This window comes from Eucyclogobius newberryi, unplaced genomic scaffold, assembly GCF_026437365.1.
Source record: "Eucyclogobius newberryi isolate DKJ021-1_F unplaced genomic scaffold, fEucNew1.0.hap1 SCAF_2, whole genome shotgun sequence".
In the NCBI taxonomy this organism is placed as follows: domain Eukaryota; kingdom Metazoa; phylum Chordata; class Actinopteri; order Gobiiformes; family Gobiidae; genus Eucyclogobius; species Eucyclogobius newberryi.
Window position 1 is genome coordinate 18,992,433 of NW_027315834.1, and position 22,374 is coordinate 19,014,806.

The 22,374-nt window shown below is 38.5% G+C and overlaps 2 protein-coding genes across 2 annotated transcripts in view; one reads left to right on the plus strand and one right to left on the minus strand.

The window, feature by feature from the left end:
* LOC140367539 (ras-specific guanine nucleotide-releasing factor RalGPS1) overlaps window positions 1-22,185 on the plus strand; it is a 34,853-nt gene extending 12,668 nt beyond the window's left edge. Inside the window, exons 9-20 of the mRNA XM_072454059.1 lie at window positions 12,728-12,865; window positions 13,121-13,214; window positions 14,370-14,437; window positions 17,510-17,636; window positions 17,991-18,142; window positions 18,214-18,265; window positions 18,545-18,625; window positions 18,774-18,864; window positions 18,950-19,042; window positions 19,116-19,221; window positions 19,301-19,392; window positions 20,217-22,185. Of these exons, the coding sequence (XP_072310160.1) occupies window positions 12,728-12,865; window positions 13,121-13,214; window positions 14,370-14,437; window positions 17,510-17,636; window positions 17,991-18,142; window positions 18,214-18,265; window positions 18,545-18,625; window positions 18,774-18,864; window positions 18,950-19,042; window positions 19,116-19,221; window positions 19,301-19,392; window positions 20,217-20,246 (1,124 nt within the window). The 3' untranslated portion in view covers window positions 20,247-22,185. The remainder of the gene's footprint in view (window positions 1-12,727; window positions 12,866-13,120; window positions 13,215-14,369; window positions 14,438-17,509; window positions 17,637-17,990; window positions 18,143-18,213; window positions 18,266-18,544; window positions 18,626-18,773; window positions 18,865-18,949; window positions 19,043-19,115; window positions 19,222-19,300; window positions 19,393-20,216) is intronic.
* Window positions 58-8,023, minus strand: angptl2a (angiopoietin-like 2a). The gene is made up of 5 exons (XM_072454057.1): window positions 7,825-8,023; window positions 5,200-6,120; window positions 3,803-3,996; window positions 2,258-2,528; window positions 58-1,959 (listed from the first exon to the last, which is right to left on the minus strand). Exons 2-5 carry the CDS (start codon window positions 6,101-6,103, stop codon window positions 1,760-1,762), a joined length of 1,569 nt encoding a protein of 522 aa, XP_072310158.1. The 5' UTR covers window positions 6,104-6,120; window positions 7,825-8,023; the 3' UTR covers window positions 58-1,759.
* Window positions 22,186-22,374: the final 189 nt, after the last annotated feature.

Below are 22,374 nucleotides of genomic sequence, written 5' to 3' on the forward strand. Positions count from 1 at the left end.
CTTGGACATATTTTTTAAGTGTTTTTTATTTTCAATTTTGTGTATTAAAAAAAAAAAATCTGGTCAAAAATCTCCTTAGCACAATGTGTCTACAGTCTTCATTTGTTGCATTGCATTGGTTTTCATTGAAAATGATTGTATTTAAAACTAATATTTTACCCAAAATGTCGAGTCATGTACTTTCATGAATACAATACACAAATTAAAGGGGTTTGGTTTCCACTCATGAAGTGAGAAATTATAAAACACAACAAGTGTCCACAACAAAATTTATCCAAAACTATTTTAACTAGAGCATAGGATCATATTTTACCAAGACATTTTTGGAGGAAGGAAGGCTTTTGATGTGACACTTAAATGCAGAAGCTTAGCCACTGTTTTTATAACACTACTAAAAAAGTGAAAATATCTTGGTTCAAATCCTCTACATTACTTTTTGATTCTCACTACTGAAACAGTACCCTGTTTAACAACTTTTTACATAATTATATAATGTTAGAATTTTTTCAAATCATATTATGATTCCCCCACTTAGCCACAATGTAGCTTTCATAATGATCCAAAACATTTAGTCATCCTTCCCAATAGAAAGGGCCGTGTTTTGGTGGATGAGAATCAATATTGCAGTGAGACTAACACTATTAATACCAATTATAACATTATTAGAAATAGTGTAATAATTATTATTGACATTTTTGCCATGTTTAATATTCATGCGCTTTGAAAGAAATTCTTTCACATTGGATAGAACTCTCATAACTAATATGTTTGGTTACTATATAAAGTCAATATGGTATTTTTTTTTTTGGCTCTAAACCAATATATTTGTTCTTATTAGTGTAATGGCTATTGGTCTTAAATTTCTCATATTTACTTCTGGGCAACCTGCTGCCTAAAGGGTTAGAGGTCGATTTGCTGACAACTTGATTTTGGAACCCTGCTATGCACAAAATGTCCTTAAACTGCCATCTTATCCAGTTTGTGGATAAGTTTGTAGTTTATTTAAATGATCTAAACATATTGGTTGATCTTCATTTTGTCCATTCCAGAGTATCATGCACTGGCAGGATCATCTGTTTGACAACAAGCTTCAGTTCTTTAGGGGTGCTATACTAAATGTTACACCTGAGGTGTGCACATGGTTCTAGAGCTTTGGGGGCTCTATATATTTTTTTCCTTATTGTACTTTTTAAACTCAGAGCTGAATTATTTAAATGGGACCCAAAATATTACTAGAACTTATTCATCAACAGCAGCTCAAGATTTAAAAAAAAAAAAAAATTGCAAATATCCCAAATTGCAAATATAATAATATTTTGTCCTCCAATGGGTTAAATTGAACTACCTTTAAACATGGTTTAGTGTCATTTGACCAGGTTTAAGCCCTAATTTAGGCTTGATAAAGTCCTGGATTAGATCTGGTGGGACTCAAAATTCCAAATGTTATTTTAGGAGACACTTGGTGCAAGTAGTTTGAGAACCACAGTATTTGGTCATTGAAACATCAGTTGTCCCTTTTTAGGTTGATAAAAATGTATGTAGATGCATTCTCATGAAGATGCATCATATTAGAATATGTTTGGTTGTTAGATTTATGGTAGTTTAGGAACATTTTGATGTTGACTTAACAAAAAAAAAGTGCTTTAATGTAAGCATTTTGAATATTTTTAAATTGGAACTCGTGACACTGACTCATTTTGTGTTATTTACACTACAATCAATAATTGTGGGCAATAGTTTGATGTGCGGCTGCTGTATGTTAATGGTAGGTGTTTGCGTTGGGTCGAATCATCATGGTCACTTTCTTCAGAGAATAGGCTCCTCCCCTGAATTCTGCCCAGTAGACTCCATCCTGGTAGCGACTGCGGTAATGTCCCCCTCTGTACCAAACTCCATTCAGATTTGAGTGAGCACAGGCGTTGTACCACCAACCTCCCTTCTGGTAATGGGCACAGTTACCTGTCAACACATGCAAGAGTTTACTTTAGCCAATGTCAATGTTTTTTGTTCTCTAGATTTACTCCTCCTTGTCTGTTCCAGTTGAGCATGAGGTCTAATTTTGTTTTATAATTGATGTGTATTTTGGCTGCAGATAGACCTTTGATACAATTGTGTAGTGGCAAATGTTTTAAAGCATGATGCAAAATGATTCATGTATGAACTGCGTCCAAACCCTCTGGTAAATTGTTGGATAAGTTTGTTCAGCTGATTAAGTGTGTAATCACGAGGCCTATACTTTGTGGAGTGCTCTACTCACCAGTGTACGCGTCATGGTCCCGGTCCAGTGTGGTGAACTGCTTGCCGTTATGCCAGGTCAGAGAATCACCGGCGTTGCCATGGTAACGTCCAACACGGAGCCGGTAAAAGTCTACCTCCGACTCAATCCTGAAGCTGGCATACTCTGCAAAGGTTTTACGTCCAGACCAGTCTTCCAGGGTGACCAGCAGCTTGTAGTTGCCTTGGTTAGTCAGAGCGTAGATGTTCTCCAGACCCAGCCAGTACTCGCCATCGATGTTTCCAAAGCCTTGCTGTCGAAAACATGGTGTCAAATGAAATTAACAAATGTTTTTCCCTTTCCCCTTCCTGTTCTGTAGCCACTGATTGTTTAAATGGTGCTTGGGAAAGGAATATAGAAATGTATAGAAATGTAGTCTATCATTTGTTGTTGACCTCTGCAATCTATCGGCTCAGCTTGTCTCCAGCTCAAGCTTTGTTCAAGAGTTCGAGAGGCACTGGTTTACATCAGCAGGATGCCGTGCTGCCAGAAGGGATTGTGTCATAGGACTGTGGGCCTGTTTGAGTCATTCAGGGTGGGATGGGAAGAGAAATGGGCTCTAGGATAGCTCCAGCATGTCTTGTTTGGCTGCTCCTTTGTGTTTATGATGCTGTTGGAGCTATTCACTATTTACCCTGTAGACTGCAGGACTTTTGTATTACCATAAAACACAACGCCCTGTGCAGCTTTATCATGCAATGTCAAGTGTTCATATGGGAATAAGAGAAAAACATATTCTTGGACTGTACCATTGGCTAAAAACACAAACCACTTGATATGTGATCACAATGTTTTAAGTTTGAAAGCAGAACTAATTAACTCTGGCAATAGGGCTCCCCCCTGCAGCTCCCCTGTAAAAATAAATGGTCAGAAATTTTTAATAATAAGACCGTAGATTCACATACAAAAACATTTCACATTGCCTAATAGTTTTACAAAGAGGCAAGGTTTCTCAGCCGGCAAATGTTTCAAGGCTGGTTTTCTTTCCAGAGACCGCAGGGGGCAACGACAGACAATTCAAACGCCCCGAAAATACATATTTAACAGTCACAGGAACTTATTAAGAAGTTCTGCTTTAAAGGAATAATAGAGGATTTTGTTGCACAATCCGAGTCTCATTTTCGTCATGGCGTGGACAGCCGAGTAGTTCTCCCACATGTCAATCATCCCTAGCGTCCTACTGCACACCTGCAGCCTCATTCTCGTTCCCAGGATAGCAGCACGTTTCCCTGGCTGCGCATGCATTGTTGATATGCCACGCATGCGCGTGTGCTTAGTGTACAGTACAACATGACGACAGAGAAAGACTGTGTTCGAGCTCAGAAGAGACAGAAATCTGCGGAGACGAGAGATGTAATGTGATCCGTTGTGCTAATAAACAAATGCACCTGTTGCAGTGGGGCTGTTGCGTGCTGTCGCTTGAGTTAAAAAATCCTTTAAAATGCCTATTTGAAATGACCTTTGGACAGTTAACATGACTTCTTTATTGTAAGTTTAATACTCAAAGCAATACTTAACATAATTTACCTTATACGTCTCCCAGTTTCTGAAAAAGTTGACTGACCCGTCCTGTCTTCTCAGGATTACGGTCCAACCACCGGGGTCATGCCGCATGTCACACCAAGCCTGCATAAGCTTGTTGGCATTTTCCGGTTTGAGCAGATACATGCCGTTGATGCTGTAGCCATCATCCAGAGCCTGCAGACAGTCTTTAAATGGTCCTGCAAAGAGCATAGGCTGCTTTTATCACATTCTGCTGTGTTAACTGTGCTCACTGTTGGAACAAGTCCATCAGAGCAGTATTAAAATGCGTAGCCTTTGGAAAAGTGAGGTGACTCTTGCCCTTGTCTTTTGCCAAATATGACGAAATTTCCAGTCTGAAGCTCTTAACGCTGGCTGTGCATACAGACAGTAATACATATTTCCATTAATAAAACTGCTCTGTACCTAAGAAGATATGACTTGGAAATGAATGTATAGCACATGAAAGGATTTCTAAAAACATTTATGTTGAGTGTGCTGTGTTTAGATTTGCTCATATGTTCTCCTGAAGGTTTTATACCACCGTTTCATGTACCTGATCTGTTATTTATTTAAGGAAAAATCTGTTTCAGTTCTTTCAAAAAATCCCAGAGAGTATTGCCTCATGTCATGGTAAGTTTAAACTATACTGAGGTTTTCTCCGGCACCTGTTTAGAAAACGGTCCCATAGGATGGAAAATCGTTAAATTTGACGTCCTGGACATGAAAACCAGTGCAGTAGCCTGAAAACCTGCCGCATGCATTAGCTTTAATGTAGGTCAGCATGACTCACGTGAGCCTATAAGATTGGCCCTTGGGTCGCTCTATATTAGATTACATAATTTCCATTCCCATTTTATTACCAGATTTGTAAATGGTTCCTTTTTATCTGTTTCCATCTGGATGTTGTTTTTTGTTAAATCAAAAATTTCTGCTTATCCCTGCACAAAGACGGACTGTGTATGAATTCAAACGTGCACTATTACACACAAGCACACTTAAACATTGTTAACTTGTTGGCTCTTTTTATTTTAATGTTTGTGATGTGTTCCCAATATAACTTTACTGTTCTAGTGTACAGTTTATTAGAAGGTGCTTTTTCCCTAAAGTGTTAGTGGTCATTGTTGTTGTCATTGTTTTGTCCATTTCAAACTAATTTCTTCTTTAATATGACACAGTGGCTGAACCCAGGTCTTTCTGTTTGCATGCTTCTCCCTGTGTCTCTGTGTGAGTTTCGCCCGTCCACCCAAATACAATGCACAAATGCTAAATCCACCAGCGACGTTACTTCTGTCCAAGCCTCGTGGAAGATCTGATCCTAATTTACTTTCAACATATCCCCCGTCGGTGTTTGCATGAGACCGAATAAGTGCGTGACAGTAAAATTTAAAGATAGGACTCACCCGAGGGCTCATTGGTGAAGCTGTGCGTGGAGCTGGGCAGTGTGGGAGAAGGAAGAGGAGGCAGTGCCTTGGGATTCTGGTCGTTCTGGATCTCGTTGGTCATGGAGTTGGTCATGACGGTTTTGGTGTTTTGTCGAGGGAGTGTATAAGGGTGAAAAGGCCTGTAGCCCCCAGGGGACAAAGCAGGACTCTGAGGTGGGGGCTGGTGCACTACAGGGGGCTGTGGACGGAGAGATGGACTCCTGTCCCGGTCCAAGCTGAGTGAAGGGGAGAAGCCTCCCCTTTTACAGCGTTCCTCCAGATGCACCAGGAGAGTGCTCTGGTTATTGGCGACTATAGATAGGTGCTGGTACTTGTGTTCTAACTCCTGGTAGCGGGTGGCCAGGTGTCCCATTTCATTTGTCTGGTTGAGCATCCGTGTCTCCAGCTGGGACACCTCTAGGGCATTGTCTCTCTTGCGGATGATCTCGTGCAGCAGCTGCATGTACAGCTGAGTCACTCTGGAGTTCATGTTGCGGCTTTCTTTGCGCAGGAGCTTGACTTCGTTAACAATGCCCCCATCTACCTCCACCAGCTGCTGCAGAGCCTCTATTTGTTTCCTCTGCTTCTGCAACTCCAGGTTCAGCAGCTCCAGTTCCTGCTTATGGATCCAGTTCTCCAGCTGAGCCTCGGGCTCCTTTGAGTTCACACATATCGCACCATTGTTTTTCTGTTGAGGCACAATAAAGGTATAGGAACATTTATCTGTTTGGGCAGCACTTTGGTCAACAGTACGTTTGTGGCGCTGAGGGTAAATATAATCCTTCTCCAGGACGTCCTCACTGCTGTCAATCTCTTGAGTTTCCCCCTGAAAAGAGTTGAGTGGTCCTGACAGCAGCAAGACCACCAGAGCAGAGACAAACATGGTCCTGGACTTATGTCCTGCAAGAGGAAAGGGTTAGTTTGTCACAAATTCATACAAAGTAGTAGTCTGTTTGTGGGAAGTTGGGTTCAATTTTGGGTCCTGGACAGTATGACTTAGACAACATCTGAGACTTGACAAAAACAGTTTTTTCGAAGGCCATAACATCATATCATAATTGCTGAAATATGTACTATTGAAAAGAACATTTATTCCCAAAGTGATTTATATGGATAAAATGCTGCTACTTCAATAGAATTCTCCCAAAAATATACAACAAAAATATCCAAATTAACTTGACAATTTAAAAATGCAAATTGCTATAACATTTTGAGAAGTGGTGTTGCTTAAGCATCAGCAGTGCGTTTGAATGACCACATCCACATATCCAGTGCCAGTTCTCACAGTAACTTTAGTAATCGCACAATTTGTGTTTAAAGACATTGGAATATCAAATGTAATCCAATAATAAAGTATTCATTAGCAGGTTTTTTAACTGATTACAGAGCATGCCATGAGCTGGTATAAGGGATTTTAAGACTTTAAGCGTAATTAAACCAATTAAGTGTGTCAAATTTGTTTTATTTATTTTGTCTGCAAATATACTATATAAGATAGCCTTATGTGTTTTGCAGTTGAGATTGAGTGGAGCTTTTTAAAAAGCCCTGCAGTGTAGTATCTACTACAGCGCTGCAGTAGAGCTGAATTGGACATGTCCAGCCACAGAAGATTTAGAGACATTTCTCTCCAATATTATAATTTATTCTATATGGCATCACAAAACTCAAAACGTTTTTAAATTTTCTTATTCTCTGCACACCTGATGTAAATGGAGGTCAGTGGTCGTTATCATATTTTATCTTAACATTAAATAATCAAAAGTCTCAAGAGAGATTGAATTTTTGAATTCAAGTTTATGTTGTCAATGGTCATCAAGAGAACAAGCAGCATTCAGCACCATCTGTCAAACAGGCTCGTGAAAGGTGCCAACAGACATGTTTAAGAGCAAGTTGAATGTAACGGTCCCCTATGCAAAGGACAATTCAAGCCATCAATCCTTTTTTGACATGCTCTGTTTCTTTATCAGGTAAAACTGCCAGTCAAGACTGACTAAAGATGTGACACAGAATTTAAAGAAATATTACACCATAAATATTGATTATGGTGGACAAGGGTCAAGATATATATATATATATATATATATATATATATATATATATATATATATATATATATATATATATATATATATATATATTCTGTAAATAGAGAAAGATTCAGTTGCAGACATCTGGACATACTCATTTCATTCTCAATCTGAAGACCTAACATAAGAACTATAGAATATTTCTTCTACTTCTCTTACTAGATCCGCAGATTGAGAATTACTTTTGGGTGAAAGTCAAAACATAGCTGTTGTTTTTTTTCTTTCTTCAAAAAGACTGTTCAGATGACAACTGAATCTTTTGTCTACTATCAAACACTCCTGGACATGAGGGCAGTAATTTACACTTGATTTATTGAAGGAGTAGGTTGCAGGTTTGTTGCTGCTTGTTGCTTACTTTTCCCATAAAATAACATGTCATCTTCATAAATAAGTATTATCCATTGTGTTTTTGTTGGGATATTGCAAACAAATATATAATAGGGCATCAGAACTACTATAACTAGAATAGTAATAGTCATAATTGGTAATCGAATTGATAAATAATGATAAAACTCACCTTTTAATTCCAATAATTCCTTGTATTTTGCCAAGTTAGGCTTCTGCGGTCATCCACATAAATATGGGATCATTTTGTTGGATCCTAATATTAAAATGAAGCCCAGTCCAGCTCCAGAGCAAGTGTCTTCAGCTGTAGTGTGCTCACTCATCTGCTGTTACACAAAGAGGCAGCACAGCCTTCCTGCCGTCCCTCCTCCATCATAAGTGAGCCTCTTCACGAGTAATGAAGCTGTAAGCTGCTGGGACGCCTCCTGTCCCACCTCCTGCACAGGGCTGACCCTCCTCCCAGTACCCCTGCTGAGCCCTGGTGGTCCCTTGCGGCACCGCTTTTTCGGCTTTGTTCCAATTCTTGTGCTGGGACTGGGAGTCTGGAGTGGACCAGACGCTTATAAGCGTCTTCAGGAGAGACGAGCCTGGACTAGAGCGTGTGATTTTTGACTTGTAGACTCTATACTGATGAGACTCCTGCTTTACAAGTTCACAGACTTAACAATGAAATTAATATGAACGTTCACAAGAACTATCTAAATTAGTCTCATAATTTCATCCAGATCCAAGAAATTAACATTTACATTATACTAAAAGTATTTGTGTATACAATTACATGTTTTTTTGTTTATTGTAGTGATATAAACTATTTAAAATGTTCTTCCTGTAACCAGCATTGTTCAAGTAACTTGAGCGGTCCTGGAACAGATGGGCCAACAGTTTGTTGCCGTGTTAGAAGCTTATTAGAAAATGTTTTTGTGCGAGACATGCTGAAATTAAATTATTCACTTTTCATCACACCACTTGTCTTGCAACAAAAGACCTTTTTTTTTTTTAAATGAAGAGCTTTGATTTTATGCTTAAGCTGCAATAAAAGAATGAAAGGTTGTGTTTATTTTCAAAAGAACCACAATCTCTTCTGAAGCAGCACAGCATTCATATTGTGCCCAATCTATATATCTCTTTATTCTCACATAAGAGCCTTCTAAAAACGTTTGCGTGCAAGTCCAAACTTGTGTTCACTGTCTTTTGAGTCTGCTCTGATTCACCATTGTGAGATATAGCAACAAGAGCAACATTTTAGGCCATGTATGATGTTCTATTGAAGTGCGTTTTTGTTTTATTCCTGTTCATTTAACATTCTGCAATATAAATGCCTTACGGACACAGTGGGCCATAAGCAAAATAATGATTTAGAGCCTCGTCAGACCGGACAGGAAGTAAAGTTGTCAAACTTGAGAGTGCAGCTGAAAGACATTAAACGTCACAATAGGGCCTGAGAAACCTTTATGGAAAATATTTGTTTAGTCCTCGTCTCTTCTAATCAGGCAGTGCAGTTCTGTGGGAGATGGGTGGAGATTTCTATACCTTCTAGTTTTAAAACCCACTTTGAGGACAGCGTTTGATTCATTTAATCATTTGTGTCACTTTGATTCATAGAAAAATATAACACTGAATTATAATGAGCCCACAGTTTATTCAAACTGAAATTCTGCTCTTTGTGTCGGGGCCAGACACGGACCGAGGTGCAAACCAATGTTTCCACAAGTGTTTTCCAACTCTCTTAGCTCCCATCAGTCTTTCATCTTTTATACACCCAGAGGGCACACAACTTACTGTGACGTTAAGTTACTCAGAGTAACTTAATGGTCATATTGGCCTACTGTAGTCAGACCATGAAATTACTGTAGTTTCAAAAGGGTGCTGAAACACCATCTCTGAAATGTATCTATCCTGAAAAACAAAACATGTTTGGCTCTGTTTTCATCAACCAGTGTCCCAAGGTAGCACTTTGCACTTGTTTGACAATGTCCTCTATAAACTTGAACTTCAACAAAAACACCAAATAAAAGCTCAGGTTGAATAGCGCTCGTCTCCACCTATAGATCACTCAAAAGGAAATGCTGCGATACTTTTTGTCACATAGAAAAGAGTATGACCAAGACGAACACAGTAGACAGAGGACTGGGGTCAGGTCAGCCTCATTGAAGACTCTTTCCATTTGAGCGGTTCAGCTGACGTCAGCCCGAGACCACACACTGACTGAGCTTGTGAGAAGACTTTCACCGGAAATGGGTGAATGCTACTGGGGCAGAACCACACAGGTAACTGCGTGTTCCTGTCCCAGCTGCCCCAGAATTGTCCTCTGGAAGGTCAAGGCCTCTGACCCTTGGCATCTGATCTTTAGTTATACCTCCTTTACGACTCACTGTAGAGATCTAGATCAAATGTTATTTGTTATCGACTGTCACTGGCAAAATCCTGTTTTTTTTTGAAAATGTAAAACACTTTTGGACTTTGGTTTGCTCCTTGTTCTGTTTTCTTTTGTTGAAGAAAACAATTTAAAAAAAACACCACAATGTCAATTTGAGTGTTCACTTTAGTGTGAACGCTAGTCTCAGTACTTTGCATTGTAAAATCTCCATTGGTTCAATTTTAGGCTGAATTCTCTGAGCTGTGACGACACAAGCCTGATCTTGTATTCATGGGTTTCGGGCAAATAATTCCTTCCGGATCTGAAGGTTTCTTTTGATTGAATTGTTAATTGCTATGACGACGGAACTGTTGTCACATCTGAAAGTGACGAAGTTACTTCAGTGACTATAGTAAAGTCAGTGTAAAATACTTATGGATACTGAAATGATAAGAGTGGAGTAATGCTACGTGAATGCAGTTGCCTCTTCTGACCATAGACATAGTTAAGTTAACTTTTTTTTGTGCTCACCGAGATGAAAAGCTCTTGATTACCGTAGTTTGCTCTGTGACAGCCAATGCTTCTATTTGGACAAAATCCTTGTTTGTCATATTCCTCTAAAAACGGATAAATAAAATAATGTTACTTAAAATCAGAAATACAGAATTAAATAAGTGTTTCTGATTTGACTAAGTGTGCTAGCCCATGCAGTTTCCATGGCCATGTTGGGAAGTGTCCTTCATAGGTTTTCCTTTATATGAAATGAAAGTATCTTTGGTTTGCTGCCACAATGAGCCGCCTGCACAGGTGCAGAGGTAGTTTGCAGCTCTTTTTACTGAACTTGTGTAACGTTTATTAATGCACATACCCCAGCATGTCCACCTGTGCCCTCTGCTCTTTCCAATCCCTCGTAAATCACCTCAGCTTTTCCACATCCTATCTCCAGAAGAGGAGATGGTTCCACACAATGTTTCCACTAAACACAGTCTCGCCTCAAACGTCACTCTCTCCAACTGTGGTAATTTTACAGTTTAAAGTTTAACAGTTGTTGGATTATTAGAATGTGTAATGTGCAGAGGAGCAAAACTTTAATAAGGTATATTAAACATGAGAAAAATAAAAATAGTTTCTCTTATAATATTTCTTACATAGCCACTTAAACCTTCTCACTTTTCTCACATGGAGAGATGCTTGCTTACACATTTATTCAGTAGTTATTAGTTATTATCTTCTAATGTATTTCACTTTGGAAACAATCATATTGGTTGACTTATTAGATCATACATTTTGTGAACACTATAATATGATAAGCCATTTATTGAGCGTTTAAGGCTCATTTCTCTAGAGCCCACATTTCACACATTTTGGATTTCTTGGCCCAGGCCCTGTTAACATGCCAGCTTACAACATAAAACCAGCATCATTAAACCTGCACATTACTCTGAGGAAGACCATAATCATCCGTTGTGTGATGTTGTATTTGATGTTTTATTGTGTGACAGAAATGATTGTTGTCAACATATGTTCAACATCAGAACCAGCTGCCCAGTGTAAACCGATGCATAACAAATATTGTGATTACAAGGGTTCTGTGGAGCTATTAAATGAAGCCAGGAGTCTCTAATTATACTTTTTCAAAACACAGTTGGGGATTTAAAAGCAGAGCCAGACAAATGCTAAATACTGCACTGCAATGGCATTTAATGAACCCTTTCCCCGGAAACCTTTTCCTCTTGTGATCTCAGAAAGGATTTACTGTATTTGTTTTAACAACAGCCTAACATGAAAACAGCATGTGCTTTGATGGAAATAAATGCGCACTATGTAACCTTTCTGGTGGAGGGTCAAATCTGTGCAATAATACAATACCGTAATTGCACCGCGGACCACATGTGCACCTTTTAAACTTTAAAGCTTAAATCACACTTTAGGAAAGGGGTCACTGATATAATACGCAGATTTGTGTTCATTGTGTACTTCACTTGTATTCATTCAAAGAAATACGCAAAGAGGTCGATCATTTGCTGGGGAATGAGTGAATATTATTCTATTACGTTATTTCTTTTTATCACTTATAGTAGTTCATCATACTGTACAAGCCCTTCAGTTGCCCTGTCATTGACTGTAGGCCACCCTGCTCTCGATAAAACCCTAATACACTATAATTCATGTGGTTTTGACTGGAAAAGATGTTACTCAAAGACCAACAAGACTGTCACTCAAGGTTTTTCCAGTGCACAATGACGCCAGCTTTGAAGAAACCGTTTTTATTGGTTTTATTTGGAAAGTTGAGCATAAGAATAACCCCATGAGACTCTTTCCTTTTTACTGTTTCACTAAGTGCAGAAGAATTTATCTGGAGGCGTCTCGCCCTCATGTTTGTTGGTGGTCGGACATGATGCCTCTGGATCTGCTTTGGTTATTCCGTTAATAATAATTATTGCACTGCTGGACTGTGATACTGTGATTTGTGTTAAGATTGTTTTAAGGCGATCATATGCACACTGATGAATACAGACAGTTCAGTGCTGCACATGGAACATTTCTACTCAACTTTATAAACAACTGCACATAGTAATTAAGACGAATTATAGGAAAGTTTGTGACTCATCACACATTAGCCTTTATATTTTGACATATTTCTGGTAACACAGTTGACCAAAGGAAAAACACTGCTCTTCAGCTTAAGTGTATTCAGTTCTTCTAATGTGTTTTGCAGGGATCTACCTGCTGGACATGATCTATATTGACTCGGCCTATCCCGCCTCAGACAGCATCATCGAGACTGAGCAGAGAGCCAATCAGATGAACAACCTTCTGAGGGTCATCTCGGACCTACAGATGTCCTGTAACTATGGTAAGAACACGCTCACTGGTTCAGTGCATTGACTCAATCATGTGCAGCTTCCTGTTATATGCAATATTTTGAAGACTTTAAATCAAAATATATATATTTTTTTAAATAAGATGTGTTTTGAACTTTTGATGTAGTAAATGTAATTCGTCACCATTGACACGTGGCAGATTTGAAACACGACTTGTCTTCATAACCTCTATTACATTGTGACATTTGCTCTGCTTCACAAACCAAACACATTCCGGTTCCTTTTAGATCACCTGATGACCCTGCCGCACGTACAGAAGTACCTCATGTCTGTTCGCTACATTGAGGAGCTGCAGAAGTTTGTGGAGGATGACAACTTTAAGTAGGTTTCAGAAACCATTTGCCAGTCATTCTCCAAACACAAGGACAAAATTAACATTTACCGGAGGGCTGTAGGAATATGTTGGATCAGGCCAGCTGTTTTAGGCTCCAAAAGGAAAATCTTTCTGCTATTTCCTTGTGAATGTTAACGTACTAAACGGTAAACATGAGCATGAAGACAATTTCTTAAAACTGAAACTGTAAGGGTTTTTTGCAACAATGTTACTTGTCCCACCCCCTTCCCTAAAAAAAGTTTATTGTTAAGTACCAGTTCTTCTGAGAACCACTGTGTTAGACTGGTGTGCAAAAAGTACAGTTAAAGCGCAGGAAACAGACAGTGGGCTGTTTATCTGTGTCCACAGGGAGAACATTCTCATCTGATGACTTTCTCAGACCTCAGCTCCTTAGATCACTTTGAGTTCAGCTCTCACAGCACAGGATTCTTTGGATTTGCCATTGAAATCTTTATTAGCTTGTCTTTGATTATGTCATCAGCGTATTGGTCTAGGCCAGGGGTGGGCAATTATTTTCCTCCGAGGGCCATATTCGAATCCAGGCAAGTAGCGGAGGGCCGGCCCGCGATCATTGGTGTGAAAAACGAAAAAATTAAATATCAAATAAAATATCACTTTTCTGTCAAATATAGGCTATTGAATCTATTATTTAATTAATTTCACGTCATATTTATTGAGGATGCAAGTGCTGACAGATGCCTGAGGGCAAAAAAAAAAAAAAGTTTTATAAAGACAAACGTCACATGTGGCCCGCGGGCCGTAATTTGCCCACCCCTGGTCTAGGCAGACAGTTTGAATGATTATTCAGACTTTTTTCAGTTTCATTTTGAGACAAAAAAGTTTAATTAATTCAAAATCAGGCTGAGAAAATTAACTAGTAATTAGTTCTACTTATATTCTAGCTACTGAATAATAGTTTTCACATTGCTTTTGACACTTATTCCATCAACAGTATATGACTTCAAACATGGATTCAGTGTGTCACCAACTCGCCAAAATTATTTTCTTCACAAGTTTTCTACTTTTTATGATGTTGATTATGTGGTTTATTGAATGTACATTTTCAACTTAAACCCTGGTTTAAATTATCATGGGGTCTCTGCTACTGTCACTGTTAAGTCAATAAACATGTTTCTTTGTAGGATCTCTTTGAAGATTGAACCTGGAAACAGCTCCCCTCGCATCGCTGCATCTAAAGAGGACATCACAGGTACAGGAATGTTAGAGCCAATCGTCTTTAGACTAAACTTTGGCCGCTGTGTCCATTATAATGACTTCTCACCTTGGCTTACACCTCTTTACAAGAAGCTCCAGTGACTTCATTTTAGGTTTTGGGATATTGCAAGTTATTGCTAATGGTAAAATGAAGATTAAAGTCTCTCACCTCATTGCCCCTAATTGTCCATAAATCAGCCAGAGTGCTCTTCATTACCCACCAAGATAAGTCTTAAAGAAAAGGCTGCATTAAGAAAACGTGACAACTTCATCCATTCTCCAGCTCACTAATGTTTTTGGTGTGTTGAGGTGAGGTAATGCATCTGAAGCACGCCAGAAGCTGGATGTAGGTCAAACTAGTGAAAAAGGATTAACCACATCAAAGTGACACCTTTTCTGTGGGAGACGTGTACATGATTATTGGAAACTGAGAAATGAACAGCTTGAACCAATTGCATTACAAACTGCAGTAGCTGATAGTACAACACTACCCCCATGGGATGAGTTTATTTGGTGACTTCAGCAGTTAAAGACCTACTTTCATGTTACTCTTAGTGTTTAGTGTTTCTGCTTTAGTTTACTATCAGTATACTCCTCTCTACATAAGAAGTGTAATCACTAAATCACTTTAAAGTAATATAGTGCTGCATGTATTTGTTGGTTGACTGGCCTCACTGAATCTCACTCAGCTGGACCTCTGGATGCATCCTTTTTATGAACATGGGACATTTTATATCGTTTTTCAAATGTGCATCTACTCAGTTTTATCTAATGTAATAACAAACATCCAGAGTATCCAGGATGTACCTAAAGTTTGCACACTATTTTACAGATGTGGAGCAAAACTGACCTTCTGTTGTTTGTTCAGTAATAAACAACATGCCACAGTTGACCAAGGCTCAAACGTGCATGCAATTGAAAGTAAAATCTGGCTGATACTATTCCAGAGAAGTATTTCAGGTGAATAGTTTAATTGCGCGGTTTGTTGAGTTGGCGCTGACTAAATTGTCCCATGAACAGAGCCGTTAATAGCCCTTTGATTACACCAGTGTGTCCTGGGACCACACTGATCACTTTCCATAGTCTCATGTCCACATGACCCGCCACATGTGGGGGTTTGTTTGCAGCTGTTACTGTGGCGACTACTCTTTTTGTCTGCTTCCACTTAAGACACATTTTAGTCCAATGCGTTATGGCTGGGACTGTGAAATTAAAACATTTCACAGATCCAACTTTTCAGACAGACCGGAACAAATGACACTCATTATCAAAGTGGCTTCAAAAGCTTTGCAGCATGTTGTATGTGATTTTTATGTAGTTAAATATGGAAATCTGGCCAAAGATGAATTTAGTTTCTATGAACAGGCTTAAAATAATTTCTTGATAAATAGTTGGGCACCACATTTAAAGCAAAAGGGTCTTAGCAAACATGAAATATGTTCTCATTTAGTTTTTGGATCTTGTTGTAGTTTTCCTTTGAGAAGCGCATTGCGTGAGGCGGTCTGGTGACATCAGTGAACTATGCAGTGATGACTCTTCCAAAAGACATGCAAAACACAACTTGCGTAACTGTCTTCCTAAATTAAACGCCAGATCAATGTTTCAGTTTTAGTAACCTGTTTGAAATTCAAGCTGTAAAAGAACACTTAATGTTGGAGCTGAGGAAGCACAGAGCTGCTCACAGTTGGACTCAAGTGAACATTAATCACGGCTTCTTTAAAAGCTTTTGCCACAAGAATTTTCTCATACTAAAAATAACACGGCTAACACATTTCATAAATCTGTATACTATAAAATATAAATGGTGCTTTTGTTTATAAGAGCTCAAAATGTTGTCAAAATAAAATACTTTCCTCATTTACCGTTAGCAGCCGTCATTGCTGATGATGCACGAAAACCACATGTCTATTAGCTAGACCCGACTAATTAAGGCATTGTTAAGGCCCATTTGCCTTAGGGATATAAGCCACATTATACAGAGACCTACAACTATAACGCCACATTATTACTGTGATTATCGAATTGTAGATGAGCAAAAGTTTTCCCCTTGTTAGCAGCAGAGTCTTGCTCACTAATTTGAACAGATTCCATACAATACCACAAGTTGGAATGCTCGTGTCTCAGCCAAGATCAACATGTGCATCTTTGTCTCTATGCTGCAGTTCACCAAAAAAATGATTTAACTCTTTTATTCGTGTTAACAGAAGCAGCTGAATATTTTTCTTTGGAAAATAATATTTTTCTTTGATTGTAGTTTTGATATTATTCAACATTCAGTTCACGCTGCATATTAGCTTCAGGGAGGATCTGCATGAGGGAAGACTGACATTGTGACCCCACAAATAAGGCTTTAAATGTGATTGCGATTGATCTTGCAGCCCCAGACAAATATATTAGAAGTGAGTTTGTGCTGGGTGTCACTGTACAGTTCCTGATTAGGGATGTCACGATTTAAAATTTTAGTGTAACGATTACAGTGAGATACATCGCGATTTAACAATTATTCGCAATTACTAACCGCAAAACGACAATAAAATCCCAATTTATTTTTCTCTTTTTGTTTTCTTAACACATTACTGGTTCTCAGCATGTGACCTGCTTTATGAGGAAAGGGTAAGCAGAAAGGACTTAAGATCATCACAGTACACCTATGCCAGGCCTAGTGCATCCGGCTGCAGTGTCGTGAGTTCAAATCCCAACTCCAATAATTGACTGCATGTCCTCTCCTCTCTCTCATCCCCCATTTCACACGGTCCTTTCCTGTCTAATAAAGCCTATGGGCAACAAAAGAAAACATTAAAATGTCCCTTTTCTATTTCTATTACAATTATATTGAGACTTAAATAATCACGATTATCAATTAACCTAATAATCTTGACATCGCTATTCTAGATACACTTAACGTATATTGAAATATTACCAGAGCAGTGATCAACATCAAAACTGTGGATAAAGGTTTCTGTGGTAGATTTCATACTATTGCCGCTTTTATGACGGACACTGAAGAGCAGAATACTTTTACACACATCTGCCTCACCTGTTGCTACTGTGTATGTGTTTGTGTTAGGTCTGTCTGAGGTCTCTGTGTCCATGAGGTACAACCGGCGGCCGACATGTCCCGATGCTTCTGTGGGTGTGCGCATCCCCACGCCGCCTCCTTCTCATCACAGGAAGAGCCACAGTCTGGGAAACAAGTGAGTAGCACTGGTTCTCACCATCGTCCAGGGCTTTAGAGACATCTGTGGAGATCAACAGTGGAGGGGCCCTTCTGGTTCTTGAAAGTAAAATTCCTTGTCATTTTGGTGGTGGTAGCTTTGTGATAACTCAAAACCATGAAATATTTAAATTTTTGTTAAAATATATTTACTCCATTTCAAAATATTGAAACATTATGGTTATGTTTGCCTTTTAAACTCCAAACATTAACATTTTTAGAAAACTCTTTGGCAAAATGAATGAGCATTTCCCTTGTATAACCATTATGTCCCCCACTGTGCTCCATTACGATGGACTGAAGGAGATTTGACTCAGGATGATCTTGTTCACAGTATGATGTGCCAGTATGGCATGTCTGAAAGCCACAGTGCCACATTTCCCATAGAGAAAGCACGCCACCTGCTGGACGATAGCTTCCTTGAATCACAGAGCCCTGTGAGGACCGATCCACACAGCACTTCAGTGTCCAATGGGCTGTCACTAGGTATGCGGAAACAGCATTTCTTATGCACTTAGACATCTTTATGATAAACAATTTTCATGTCTTATCAACAGGAAGCAGTGAAAGTTCTTTTGGTGATGAGTTTTCTCCTGGAATAGGAGAGAGGTGAGCAACAAGCTCATTTATCTATTTTTTTTAATTCAGCATTTGGTGAATATTTATTATAAAACTGACCAGAAAATTATAAGTTTTCACCAACTATACCACATACATTCAATGATTTCATAATTCATGTATTATTATTATTTGAATTATTTATATTCAAAATGCTTGTGTGAAACCTTGCTCTGTCTGCGTGTGTGTGAATGAGCGCTTATACAGTAAATGTTCCTGGAAATTTAATTAAAATAAATTGCACTGAGCCCACATTGACTGTAAAAACAGGAGCCGGATGTACGCCACTCTAGGCCCGAACTGGAGAGTCCCGCTTCGCACGTCGCCCAGAAGTCGAAGCTATGTGTTCAGGTACACAGGGCTCTGACTCTTCTATGTGCATCTTAGCTCTTCTAACTTGCTGCTTTCTTATGGTACCATCCAAACATTGACATTTGCACATGTTCATCTTTTCAGAAACCAAAAATCATGTTTGCTTTGTCTATGATTTCATTGGTAGTTCTCCTGGAATCTACTGTGAAGCCAGTAATGTGACCATCGAGGGCCCTCTACGGAGAAAAACGCTGCTAAAAGAGGGGCGTAAACCCAAGGTGGCATATTTCTATGTGTATCAGTCATTCCAGTCTCAGTCACTCAACAATTTAAATAATTCATTTTTTCTGTGTATGTTTATAGTTGTCATCCTGGACAAGGTTTTGGATCTCTTTATCAGGATCAGCTCTCGTTTTTTATGGTGCGAAAGCACTTCGAGCCTCTGAGAGAAAACATGTACGTTTGAAGTTATTAGCTCATTGAAAATAAAAGAATTGTATGTTAAATTGCTATTCTTCTCGTGTACCAGTATAAGTCCAGTCCTTGTAAAAAGGTCTGTGTGACTGGGTGGATCGCGGTACTGCCAGACGACCCTGCCCGACCTAACATTTTTCAGCTAAATGACCCAGATAAAGGTACAGTATAGGTGCTGCCCAAAATAATTTCTTATAAGGTTTGTAAGTTCTGTCTATTTCATTCAAAATCTCCTCACAGGCAATGTTTACAAGTTCCAGACAGGATCCAGGTTTTCAGCAATCATCTGGCACAAACATCTGGAGGAGGCCAGTAGAAGCAGCAGACCTCAGGTACAGAACTATAGAGGCTGAGTTAGGTTTCTAGCCGTGGCATGCAGTCAGGGAAATCAAGGCAAGCAGTGATTGGCCAATAAAATCTAAAACTACCTTGCATCACAATTATATTTCAATAGTTCTAAAATATATCCAAATAAGCCTGATGCTTGGCTGAATACACGGTGTCTGTAAGTGGCCACTACAGGCCGCTGAGCATCACTGCAGAAGCTTGATTCATTATCCCTTTTCAATTTGTGGCCCATTCATGCCCCGCTCTCTGACATGAGCTTTTAGAACCAGAGCGGACAGCAGCTTGTTTTAAAGGACTGTGCACGTGCGGATCTGAGGACCACACAGCCTCAAACCATGCTGAGTAAGCCTGTGGGGGAATCTTGGATGTATGCAGGTTGTGCCTAACCGCACATGTGCAGTTTCAACAAACTTTACTTTTGATCTTTTAGAAACAAGTCTTTGTTTGTAGCTGAGGCTCTGTTTACCTTTCTAATTATTAGACATTAGTTAGAAATACAGGCAGTATTTTAATAACATATAGAGCGCTAATTTATGTGATAAATTTAGTTTTTAGTCCATTCAGCAGATTTGACAAGTATGGGGGTTTAGCCCGGTAGGATAGGTATTTGCCCTTCATGTGGGTGACCTGGGTTAGAAACTTACCCTTCCATTTTATTTTATTTTTTCACTTCCGTGTGCAAATTTTATCCACTAAATATTGATGTACACACAAAGTCTACTTGCCCCTCCATAAAATTCACAGCACGCTGCTGGTTTCTAATGTTATTCAGCCAGACTCTTCTCATTACACACACTATGTTCAACAGATACCAGCAAACCTGATGTCATTTGAATGATGGCGGGCACAGTCTGGGAGACGTGTCAAAGCTGCTTGGACTCAAAGCAGAGAAGTACAGAGTGGACAAGTGATGAACGTTTGGTTGCACATCTCAGCTGAAAATGTGAGATGCCCTTTGTGAATTTGCTCTAAGCTTCTTGTTCACCGTTGATGTGATGCTGCTGTGAAGATGCGAGTGAGCGTCGTGCCCTAGCCCATGTTGGGTTTCTGCTAAAGTGAGAGGAGCTTCAGCACATGGAAAATAGTGTTAGCTTAAGTGTGCCCAACATCTGTGTTCAGTGTTATTGGGACTTCAACTTTGTTATGAAAAAATAACAATGTGAAAAACAAGGAACAATTGTGCTAAATTTGCATTTCAACTCTCATCTCAAGAAGGAGCAACAATTACATTTGTTTTGCTCTTAGAAGCCATTAATGCTTTGATCTATGTGGCTAAAATGCGAGCAAGAACAAGAATGGATATCTAATAACGGGTAAATGAAGGAATTGCGAGCATTTACCTGTTGCTCCTTCATTATTTGTCCTCATGTAGTTTGAACTAAAGGATATTTTATAACGTGGAATACAGTGGCCAAAACAAACTTAACGTTGGAAACAATACCAATAGTGATGTCCAATTCATTCATTCAAATACTAATTTTCACACCTTTCACACACCTTAACTAGAGCAATTCATTAAAGAACCTAGCTTTTACAATCACATTCTTGTAAATACTGTATTTATTTGAAATACGTTTATTTTGAGTATTTGACATACTATATGTGCAAACGTAGTTTAATATTCTTCTGTATAAAAATCCTCAAGGAAGGACTTTTAGTGGAAAGTCTAATTTGGACTCAAATCAGGTCAAAAAAGTCTAAATAGGAGTCATCTGCTGCTTCACAACCTTACCATGACTCTATAATGCCCAGGCTATGCTCACAAACTACGGTACAACATTAATGTAGTATAAACTACATTGTATCTTTTAGTATGGACAAACCAGTTTCTAATTTAAGTTTAAAATGTTTCTGCTGATGTTATATTTTCTATCACAAAATAGATGTCACCTAATCTGAGCCCCCTTGGGTACTTATAATTCAGTTGGTATGAATATTAGCTTAGTATCACCAGTATTTGATCTTTATTTCGCTGTTAATGATATTACATAAATATACGTATCCCTTATGACAGAAATTACAGATTTAGTAATGATCATCACTGCTGTTCAAATGAAAAGAAAAAAAAAAAAAACTTGCTTCGCAGAATGTGTCTAGAAAATTTTCTTGCAAAAGCTCCTGGTGTATGTTTGAAGAAGAAACTATAGCCAAATTAGTTTGTGACTATAGGCCTGAGGTGTAAAAATGTTCTGCACTACAGTTTGACTTTCTTTATTATTCTGAGCACTTTTATGAGGCATGTTGCTTCAAATGTTTGTAGTTTGTAATTCATTTGAACAGACCAGTCATTTTGACAGCCTGTAATTAAATAATTAAATCTTGGACGATATTCAGAGCACTGCTCCTACTTAGTAGAGCTTTTCAAATACCAAATTAAAGTATCTTTCAAGATTAAAGGCACATTTAATGAAAGGTAGCTTTGATTTGGTGTTTTTAACCTGCTAATTCAATTACACATGATCTGCACAGATCTAAATGTGTAGAAGTGAAACACACTTGAATACACATGAAGTATTGCTTTAAAATGTGTTTACATAACACCTGTTATTTTATTTCGTTTTTTTTTTATATATATAGTTTTCTAGTTTTAATACACTTTGATATTATCAAGTTCAGTTCAGGAGTTGCATGTGTACAGGTTTCTAGTGTCATAACTGAAAACAAAAAACACCATTGTGTTTTGTTTTTTGCTTTAATTTATTACTTCTAGCACTGCTATTTGTGGTTGTATTTTTCAGTGTCATAAAATTGATTCTGAATAAAATGTACAGACATAATTTGTCTGTTTTTGATATTAACATAAAACAATTATTGCAGCAAAGAAACTGGGGGAGCAAAACTGAACAGGTTCATTCCAAGTTAAGTCTTGACTTTGATTTGATTTATTACTGTACAAAATATTTTAAACAGTCCTGTAGTATATATTTGATGTTGTGAAATGTTTGACATTGATGTTGGTTCATCAA

Bases quoted from the DNA above. Each gene is read 5' to 3' on its own strand.
- angptl2a (XM_072454057.1), bottom strand. From the start codon at position 6,103: ATGTTTGTCTCTGCTCTGGTGGTCTTGCTGCTGTCAGGACCACTCAAC. The intron at 2,529-3,802 runs GTAAATTATGTT...TGTTTTCGACAG, and splicing joins GAAACTGGGAGACGTATAAG to CAAGGCTTTGGAAACATCGA. The intron at 1,960-2,257 runs GTGAGTAGAGCA...ATGTGTTGACAG, and splicing joins GGACCATGACGCGTACACTG to GTAACTGTGCCCATTACCAG.